Source organism: Kryptolebias marmoratus, linkage group LG1 (genome assembly GCF_001649575.2).
Source record: "Kryptolebias marmoratus isolate JLee-2015 linkage group LG1, ASM164957v2, whole genome shotgun sequence".
Taxonomy (NCBI): Eukaryota; Metazoa; Chordata; class Actinopteri; order Cyprinodontiformes; family Rivulidae; genus Kryptolebias; species Kryptolebias marmoratus.
The window spans coordinates 15,868,324-15,878,645 of NC_051430.1; the positions used below are offsets into that span (position 1 = coordinate 15,868,324).

At 43.0% G+C, this 10,322-nt stretch overlaps 1 protein-coding gene across 3 annotated transcripts; it reads right to left on the reverse strand.

The window, feature by feature from the left end:
• Nucleotides 1-1,140: 1,140 nt before the first annotated feature.
• On the reverse strand, nt 1,141-10,044 carry nr2f1a (nuclear receptor subfamily 2, group F, member 1a). Of its 3 annotated transcripts, none has more exons than XM_037977045.1 (4): nt 9,934-10,044; nt 8,240-8,691; nt 6,315-6,842; nt 1,141-2,453 (listed from the first exon to the last, which is right to left on the reverse strand). In XM_037977045.1, the coding sequence occupies exons 2-4, from the start codon at nt 8,670-8,672 to the stop codon at nt 2,179-2,181; spliced, it is 1,236 nt and encodes a 411-aa protein (XP_037832973.1). In that variant the 5' UTR covers nt 8,673-8,691; nt 9,934-10,044; the 3' UTR covers nt 1,141-2,178. The 3 variants fall into 3 exon arrangements, with proteins under 3 accessions (XP_037832973.1, XP_017283433.1, XP_017283434.1); XM_017427944.3 differs by lacking the exon at nt 9,934-10,044 and adding an exon at nt 9,125-9,763; XM_017427945.3 differs by lacking the exon at nt 9,934-10,044 and having other exon boundaries at nt 6,315-6,839; nt 8,240-9,763.
• Nucleotides 10,045-10,322: the final 278 nt, after the last annotated feature.

Consider the following 10,322-nt stretch of genomic DNA (forward strand, 5'->3'; position numbering starts at 1 on the left):
ATATGAACGTGCTGAAGCAGCTTCTGTTCTCTTGTGCTTCATCAAACAATGACAGCCCAGAGATGAAGATGTGGGCAAAATGGCAGAGAAGCAACACGTCTGATGATGATGACGAGGATTAACCGGGCAAACCAAATAAAATGTCAAGCATAAACCTCGTTTTTTTTCCAAATCAGTACCCAGTTTCGTTTCTTTTAGCGTAACTGTAAGGCAGTCATGTCAGTCAGAGAAGCTAAAATATCTGAGCTTGTTTTGTCATTTTGGGGGAATAAATAGAGACAAAATAGCAGATATAGACCGATGCAGTGGCAGAAGCTCAGTGTAACCCATCTAACACATTGAGAACTTATTACACTCTGAATGCATCAAGCAAACCAAGGCCACATCTTCTTTTCTGTCCCTCTCTCTCTCTTCCTCACACACTCTCTCACACACTTGACTTTCTTCTAACACGTTTCTCCTCTCATTTGTCTCAGCACTGCTTGGTCTCTCTCTCTCTCTCTCTCTATCTCTCTCTCTCTCCCATCCTTTCTCTCTCTCTCTCTCCATTCCCACACAATGCATCACACTCGGTGTTCCTATCGACTGGCTTACATGCTGTAAAATACATTTTCCAGATTGATCACGCATATCACAGCAGCTTTGCAGCGGGGCCTAACCCTTTTGCCAAAAATGACGCCCACATCAATACTGAGCAATGCAATGCGCTATCAAGGCAGGCGTTTTTTTATGAACGGAGAGAAGAGGAGGGTGGGGGGGATATTGTTTGGCTTGTGGAGAATCACCTTGATTAAGCCACCGGAGGAAGGCTAAAGGTGGCTCTGTGTGGTGCGCAGGCTTCCCCTTTCTGTCTGAGAAAAATATGAAACATTAATGCGCCCACAGGCTGGCAGAGTGCGCACTGCTGTAGTTCCTCACGTATCGTCTCCCCTTCTTTGTGTCCGCAATGTCACTTATGTCAGACAGTCTTTTAAAATACAAGCTAGTGTGTAATTGTTAATCCCGTGTGACAATTCATTTTTTGTCCTTCTATTTAGAATTAAATACTTTTTTTGCGCTTTTCTTGTGCGCAAAAAAGGCAACAGACTTGACATTGGCTTCCAGGAAAATGCTTGAGAATGAGACATCATTGCCTTTTTGTTTTTTGTTGTTGTTGTTGTTTTTAATAGTACAGTCACCATCACACAACTTCATCAACCGACCTTTCTGCAAAAAAAAGAAAAAAAAAAGAAAAAAAAGCTGCAAATCGAAGGCAACAACCAATGAAATTCAAGAAACAATGATTTTTTTTTTCCCCCAAGACGAAACAAACAAAATGTATTTGAAATGATATATTAAAAGTGCTTTTTCTTTTTTGATTTTCATGTCTTTCCTCTTTGACTTGATGATCGACACTCCACACGCACTCGTTGCCCCCGCGGAAGGGAGGAAGGGGGGTTGGAAAAGGCGCCCCAGACTTTCCTGGAGTTAAAAATGTCATTAAAAATGTCCTGGAGGTCAGTTTGCTGCTGTTGCAGGTCCATCGTATATCAATTGGGGGTGAAAAAAAAGAGTTCAACCATCAGTGTTGATATTGTCACAGCGATTAGACTGTTTCTTATTTGTCTAAACTTCTTTATTTGTCTGTGTTGTTTCTTTTTTTTAAATTCTCACTTCAATTTTAATTCTTGGAGAACATAGCTTCGACAACATATATCGCACTCATTATAAGAAGCAAAAGGTTATATCAAAAAAATTATTAGTATAGAATCACAGAAAGCCTGGTTTAGAACCAGAAAAAATACAAAACAGAGAGGTACATAGACACAGGACAATTCTTATAATTGCTTGGAAACATTATTTTTCCGCTAAGTCTTGATTCTTTTTTTTTCTTCTTACTGCGCATATGATGTTTTTCATTTTATTTGTATTTTTTACAAAAAAGGAAAATAAAGACTAGTATTTTACAAAATGAAGAGTACTGTTCTTGAAGATGAGGGTGGATTTACACAAGTCCAGTTCCAATATTTCTCTTTACATAATGTATTCCATCACAGTTCCAGAAGACAGAAAAAAAAGTAATGTCTTCCAAGTTTCTCAGAAAAAAAGGTCCTATATGTAAAGTCTTCTTGAAGGAGGATGAGGTGCAGAAATGTGGTCCTTTTTGTTCTTTCCTCTTTCTTTTTTTTCACATAAGGATCATTGGATGGACATGTAAGGCCAGTTGAAGCTGCTCCCGGATAATAGCATATCCCTGATGAGGGTTTCAATAGGAGTTTTACCTACCAAGCGGACGAAGAACAGCTGCTCGATTACCGAGGAGGAGACGGTGCGTAGAGAGGGCAGCCGCAGCAGGAGCTTGCCAAAGCGGCTCGGTTGGTTGGGGTACTGGCTCCTCACGTACTCCTCCAGGGCGCACTGGGATTTCTCTTGCAGGCTCTCGATGTGAGCAGCGTCCGACAGGCCGCAAGCGTCTGTGAAACACACACCAAACACACACACACACACACTGTGATCAGAAGCCTTATCCAAACCCCAATCTGTAATAAGGTGAGGGGGAACGGGTCTCTGGATGAGATTCTAACATAATAAATTTCGTGGAATATGTCAAACAATAAGTGAAAGCTAAAAATATTTTCTAAAAATACATTTCTAATTGTGTCAGGTCACTAAAGAGAGGTAGGCGTCTGAAGTGAGACGGTGGTATTTTTATATTTCTTAGAATTATTTTAATATATATATATCATATTTTAATCTACGTGACAAATTTCATACATAAAGACCATTTTTCTGTCTCCAGTAAGCTTTGCCAAGCGCACACCTTTGCCATACCCCAATTTATGTCGCGTAAAAGCTCTCTAGTTATCATTCAGGACCCGTCATTACGTGTTATTGACAATGTGGAATGAACAAACAAGCTGCCCAAACATGCTACATCACACTGAGCTAGTGGGACTGTCATACAGAATAAACAGGGGACCTGCTGCTGGGGCAGGGGGGGTTTGCGCACAACTCGGTGGAGAGAAGCTCTAACCAGAATTCATAGCTAAATGTTAGAGAATGGGGAAGTGATGGGACAGAGTATAGGCCCAAAGGCCGCTGCTCTTTATGTCTAGACTCGAGGGATTTAAGTGTAAGGCAACATAAACGGCACTGATGACTCTGAAATTACACTGGATGTAATGTGACCTAATTACTCTGCAGTAAGTTGTTAAGTGATTTCGCTGCTCTTCTCTCCATAGACCACTCCTGGCCTGTTTTTCCGTGTAGCCTATAGGACAGGACCGCTGAAAGCAATCACGTTTATCAGAGGAGGTGAAGTCAATAGTTACAGAGGAGCGACAGAAAATGTCAGAACGCGAACATGCGTAATAACGCAGGCACGAGACGCGCCTGGTGCCCACTGGTGGGTTCTGCAGCACTCTTCAGTACAAACAAAAGAATACAAGACATGTTAGTGTCTTAGATGTATTTGTCTGCTGTAAAATAGTCCTTTTTTATTATTTATTTCCACCCAAGCCAAGCATGCGTCTTCTGCTGCTTATAAAGGGCTGTGAAACGCAAGCAGCGTAACCGCTGGCATATATGGTCCCACAAGAAGACACGGAGCTGTCCTCAAAAGATTTGAGCGCAGCTTTTGTAGAAACAACACCACGAAAGACAGCTTAAGTTCTCAAGCACTGAACACTGAGCGGTGGACAGAGGCTTTTAAGCCCATTCCTAATTTCTCAGCACTATAACTCACTACGGCCAGACACAATAACCTTCTGAACCCGGGGGGGGGGGGGGGNGGGGGGGCAACGCGGAGATCTCCGGGTGATTTACTGTGACCTCAGTGCGGCCACATGAATGCAAATCCCTCTGAATGTCTTCTTTTAAAATCAACAGCAATCGATGAGTTTTACATCGTTTATATTTGTGAATTCTAGCAAAGCGTCGCATGACTTAGCATTTGCAAAGCAGTAATGTGCAAAAAAAAAACACATCAAAGCACTGCAGAAAATAAGCTGCAGTTGAATGCTTGCATCAAGAGAAAGCTGGTCTGAGACACCCCACAGCTCTCCATAAGACCTCCCTGCCTCTCTGAGCCCCACAACCTAAAAAAGAGAAAGGCTGGGACATGGGAGCAGATCACTTCCAGATCCAAACGACTATTTCTGTAAAGTTTTAGGAAAGGCACACACACGCGCACTCACACATACACGCATAACAATACTGTGCGTGTGTGGATAAGGAGTTAATATAAGGCAATAATCCAGTTCTGTGGCAAAATAGTTTACCCTGGCCACCATTATTTCTGCATCAAATACTGACAAGTCTGCTGTTATTAAAGGCAAACAATCCACGCTGATCTTGGCAACGTGCCACGTGACTTTCTATAGTCGACACCAGTTTGTAGCCTATAACACTAACTAACTAAATGATCTGTTGGGAAACATGGGGGACGTTAACGCATATATGAGGTTTCTTAAAAAAATAATTTTCAAAAACGCGTGAAATAGACACATCAGTGCACACGGTTACAGCTGCAGGATATGCCGAGTAGTCGTCAATAAAGTAAATAATTTTCTTTAAATACCACACTGCGTGTAATCCAAAGAGGTAATAAAAGTAAACACACGCTTTATATGCGTAAAAAATATATATTCTCGCTTAATACCCCGTCTAATCTAAGCGTTTTGAAAATCCAGCCCCATTAAAATTGGGTGGTAAATTATAGTTTCTGAAAACGTAAATGCAAACAACCATAAAAAAACCCAACTGTTGCTAAACAGTTATTTAAAAGAGGATCACTGAGTGCTGAATGCAGTTTAGACTTGAAGACAATGTAGTAGTTGCTTTTTACAAATTTAGTGGCACTGAATTTAAAATGTAGATAATTAATTCAGTTCACTATTAAATGCAACCATTTATTAACACAGTGTATGTAATTTTTAAATATAATATAATATAATATAATATAATATAATATAATATAATATAATATAATATAATATAATATAATATAATATAATATAATATAATATAATATAATAGCAATTGTTATTTTTGTAGTTAAGATAATAATAAATAAAGAATTACAGAAAAATGATAATTGAACGCCTGTCTTTACAAAAATGCAATTATGCTATTTTCTAGGAAAATCAAAATTGCCAATTATTTTGAGATAAAAAAACTAAATCTGAAAATCGCAGTAATCCACGAGGACCCTCTCCAATTATAGATTATAGAAACTTTCTTTCAGAATTTTTGGATTGGGCCAAACATGAGAAGAGTGAGGTCAAAACTTTGAGGAAAGTTTAGAGGTAGTTTTCCAGTCTGTGGGAGAGTTCAAAGTTTCCTTTCCCTCGCCATAATCACCAGACTCCCCCTGACACAACCGGCCTAATGGCACCGAGCGCACACAACTAACTCCTAAATTACGTAGCGAGAGTAAATAAGGACATTTAGGAGCCCAGACCCCCAGTCAGCCATCTATTAAGCTATCAACAATGTAGGTTACTTTTAAAAACTGCTGCTGATTACTTTTCAAAGCTGCGCGACAGAGAAACTATCCTCAGTAACTAAGAAAATTAATGGGTCAGCAAAGATTAATTCACTAATAACTTGTGTTATTAAGTGCTGCTCTGTGTCCTACAGAGGCGCTGAACTGACAGGCGAGTTCACTTCCATCAGCTTTTTTTGATCTCAGTCTGTTAAGGATTATTTCCTGCCCCCGAAGACACGTGTTTGTGCACGAAAGAAACAGGGATAAAAGCACGCAGCGACGCTCATAAATGCATCAGCAGCCATACATCACCCCACTGACAGACTGTTTCATCTTGACGCTCAATTATTTGACACCTGTTCCAAAAATGTTTGGACGCGAACGATCTCGGTGTTAAAAAAAAGGGGGTTAAACCAAATAAAATATATATTATTAACTCTGTACGTAGTGTCGGATTTCAAAGGGATTTGAATGCAGAGTTACACTTTCAAACCTGATGCGCTTACTCAGTCTGGGTTTGTTTACACGTCTTATGCTGCGGCTATAACTGACATGGGAATGCATGTCAGTGGATATGATGCAAGCTGTTGACAAAATGGCTTTTTCATCGGCAACACACACATCTCAGGCGCTGTGATCTGTGACCAGTCGAACCCTGACAGCCATGTTCTTGATGCCACTGTGCGTCGCCCTGTGCGCCTCGCTCCCACTTCTCGCCCCCCCCCCAAAAAAAAACAAAAAACAAAAAACAAAAAACAAAAACAAAACAGGCCTAGTCTTATGACAGACGTGTCCCTGAGTGTGTATGTGTGTGTGTGTGTGTGTGTGTGACATGTTGGACACCCACCTGATGTGAAGAGCACGATGGCCTTGAGGCAGCTGTACTCTGCCGAGTCCACGTGCAGGGTCTTAAGCTTCTCCACTTGCTCCTGGAAGATCCGGATGTGATCCATGAAAGCCACGACGCGGTCCGCGGACATCGGGGAGGCGTGGAGGCCCGCCGCGGCCAGCAGAGGAGCCACATGCAGGGGCATAGAGCACTGGGCCGCGTTAAGCACAAACAACTCGCTCCACGTCAGCCTGAGAAGGGACACCTGGTCGGTGATCTGCAGGTCGGGGAAGAAAGGGATGTTCCTCGCCCACTCCACGGCGCTGAAGAGCAAGCGAGCCGCCAGCTCGCAGATGTTCTCGATGCCCATGATATTGTTGGGCTGCATGCACTGGCTCCCGTACCGGGACGTCGGGTAGGGCTCTGCCCGCAGCAATAACGAGATGTATCCGGACAGATAGCAGTGGCCATTCAGGGGGTCCCCATTCGTCAGCGCGTACTGGCCTGGGTTGGGCTGAGTTGGAGGCATTCGTCCTCGCTGAACCGCTAACAAAAAGAAAGAGAAAAAAGAGGAAATGTGCATCCAGGACTGATAAACATTGTCCATGAGTAGTGCAACCGTTTAACAGGCTACAGCTAGTGTTTTATCTCTGTAAAATATTACACAATGAAATCAGAAGATAAAAAGAAAATCATCAGGCTTTTCAAAACATTTGGCTGCTGTATATTGATCTTAACATTACAATATTATAGAGTAAATAATGTCACAAAGAACCCATGAAAACTGATGTGCTCTTTCCCCCAATTTTCACTCTGTATTTGCAGTTAAGGAAACAGGCTAGATAGCAGGCGTGTATGCAAATAAAACATTAACTCTCGCATTCAAAATACCCATATTACCAAAAAGCATATTCAACAAATTTGCTAGTATGGATATTTTTGGACGTTGTGGCTAATCCCTTTAGTCCTATATATTTTGAGATATTTAAATATATATTTTTTTACTTTGGCCAAAGTGTTACAGATATTATTGATAATTCGCGCTGAATAAAATCACGTTTACGCTCTGTGTCTAATTCAAATGGTCAGCTGGGAATAAAAAGGAATCCTTCCAGTGTTTGATATTTCAGCTCAAATCCTAATCAGTGCACATAATGCACGGGATTTGCAGTGTGCAGTGCAAATAATCCACTTAAACTGAGGGATGTCTTCATCAACTGGAAATCAAACACTTGACAAGGAGGGGAAAGTTGGGACATTACGGCCTGTGTTGCAGCGAGCAAAAAAGAAGAAAAAAAGAAAACACACACACTGAGCCACGAGCAACTTCAGCGGCGTGATTCAGTGTGTTTTAGCTGCACGAGAGCCAGATAATAGGACGTGGCTTTGTTATGTGCTCATTCTACATCCACGCACACACACATAGATTACAAAATCCTACTGTAGAATTATAAATTAGTAAGCTTACGGAGGGGCTGTTAGGGATGGGACCATTAGCCTCAATCAACACACACACACACACACACACACACACAGAGGGTGTCTAACACACACACACACATACATTCACACACATCTACTATTCTACGATGAAGCTCTGCGTAAAATAGACATGTTGGACGTTATGTCTTAGCTCAGAGACGGTGCAGTTTAGGCTGCAAGGAGAAACAAAATAAAGGGGTTTAGGAGCCGCTTTGTTCACAAGCTGCTGTGGCTTGCACTGGCCTTTTACCCGCTTCCTCACACACACAGAAAGCACACACATTCATGCAAACGTCCCTCAAAAAAAAACCCCAAAAAAACAATAGATTGAGTCTGCAGTGTATATATACATACGTGTGTGTGTATGTGCCCAGCCATACAGCCTGTGACCTTAATGCAACATGGCAGCCGTGTGTGCTGTGGATGCGTGATCATGAGTGGGCTTCGAAACATATATTCACCTTCCCGCCGCATCCCCACTTTTAAGCACTTCTTCAGCCGGCAGTATTGGCACTGATTCCGGTGGTGCTGGTCAATGGGACAGTTCCTGTTGGCACGACATGAGTACGTTAAGTTCCTCCGTACACTCCTCTTGAAGAAACTTTTGCATCCCTCGCAGGTGAACTGGCCGTAGTGTTTGCCGCTCGATTTGTCCCCGCAAACCACACATTCAATATGCTGCTGACTCTGTCCAGAATTCTGACTCCCCTTGTCTCCGGCCGTCCCCGGCGTCGACGGGGGTCCCGGCTGGCTGGGGGTCTGCGGAGTGTGCGGCGCCGCCGACGCCGCTTGCTGTTGCTCCCTCGCCGGCTGCGCTGCTGGATTGGGGCCGCTCGGAGGTCCTCCGGCCACGTCTTCCTGCGGATCTCGCCAGACGCTAACTACCATTGCCATATCTCGGCCCCGGAAAGTGCTATAAAGCGAAATGATCGCCGATGTTGATGAAGCGCAGGGGAGAGAAATAAAAAAAAAATTAAAAATAAATTATAATAAAAAAGCAGAGCGATCTCAAAGAAAGAAAAAAAAAGACGGGACAGTGCAAAGTCAAATCGGCGCACGCAGTCTCATATGGGTTCAGAAGGGGGAGTGAAGGCGATCAATACATTCAAAAAGCAGGAGGGCGACTGAAAAGGCACCCGATCAGGATATGCAAGTATCGGGAGGCCAGTTCCAAGGTATATTGCAGTCAGCCATTCAGGAATCTCCTAATCTTGTAGGAAAACCCGAGTCCAAACGTGGAAGAAAAACACCAGTTTGACGTAAAATAGCCACAAAAGAAAAGGCAGGAGCGATTCACATGGAGGCAGTAAAAAAACGAAGAAGAAGAAAAAAAAGAAAAAGAAAACCTTTTTGCTGGAAGGACGCGATCCAAAGTGCTGCGGAGATAAATTCCTTTCTTCTTTCTTCCTCTGGCTCCTTTACACTCCCGTCTTCGTCGTATAGGAAGAGGAGGTTGAAGAAAAAAAACACTGAAGAGCTGGATCTTTCTTCTTCTTTACATCTATATTCTTAAATAAACCTCATCATCTCGCCCAGCTGCGAAGGAAAACCGCGTCGCCGAATGAAGTGCCCATGTATAGTTTCACCTCTCTCCAGCAGGAGGAATGGAGATACGAAGAGAAAAGATACAAAAAAGAAGAGGAAAAAACACCAACTACTAATAGAATATGCAAGAAGAAGAAGGAGAGACCCAAAAAATGAATGCGCTTAAACGAGAGGACCAGCAGAGCAATGTTTCCGAAACGGGGGATCTGCGCGAATGTCTGTATATAGTGAACTTTGACACTACTATTGAAACTGACACGTTTCTATGGAGATCGCTGCGCCTTATATGGTGCTCATGTCAAGGAGCCAAGAGAGGGGCTGCTGGAGACTGATAATCAAAGAGGACTGACTGGCCAGAGCCCTGCATAGAGGAGGAGGAGAGGAGGAGAGGAGGAAAGGAGGGGAGGGGGGAGATAGAAGGGAGAGAGAAAATGGGAGGCTAAGGTTATAGCCAAGCCCTCGCTTTCTCTCCATTGGTTAGAGTCCCCCTCCGTTCAGTCGCTGCAAAAAATGTCCCTCTGAAGAGTCACTCGTTGAAATGTGGAAAAAAAAGCTTATATTTTTCTTGACATGCAGTCGAAAGAAACAAGCGCAGGTTGCAGAATACTACCTGTTTTCTGTCGCACTTTGAGCCTTTTGCCGATTTTTTTTCTTTTATGTTTTAGATTTCCCCACCCAGGCAGAATGTCATGAGACCGCAGCGATCCCCCCGGTCAGAAACTGACAAGCGGAGCCAAATTTGCGGAGACGGATCGATCGGCACCAAGTCCAAGCATCTCTGTCCTCCTCTGATGACTGAAGATCCAGATCCGGTCGACTTGGTATTTTTGTCCAAATGGCTTTTTTTCTTTTCTTTTTCTTTTTTGTAGTAATTTCTGTGTTTTTTTTTTTTTGGTCGGGGAAGGTTCGCAGCTGAAGTGGGGCTTTTCTTTCCGTCCGCGGGTGGATATTTTTTGCAGCGCGCATCCATCCGCGACTGGAGGAGGAGGAGGGGAGGGG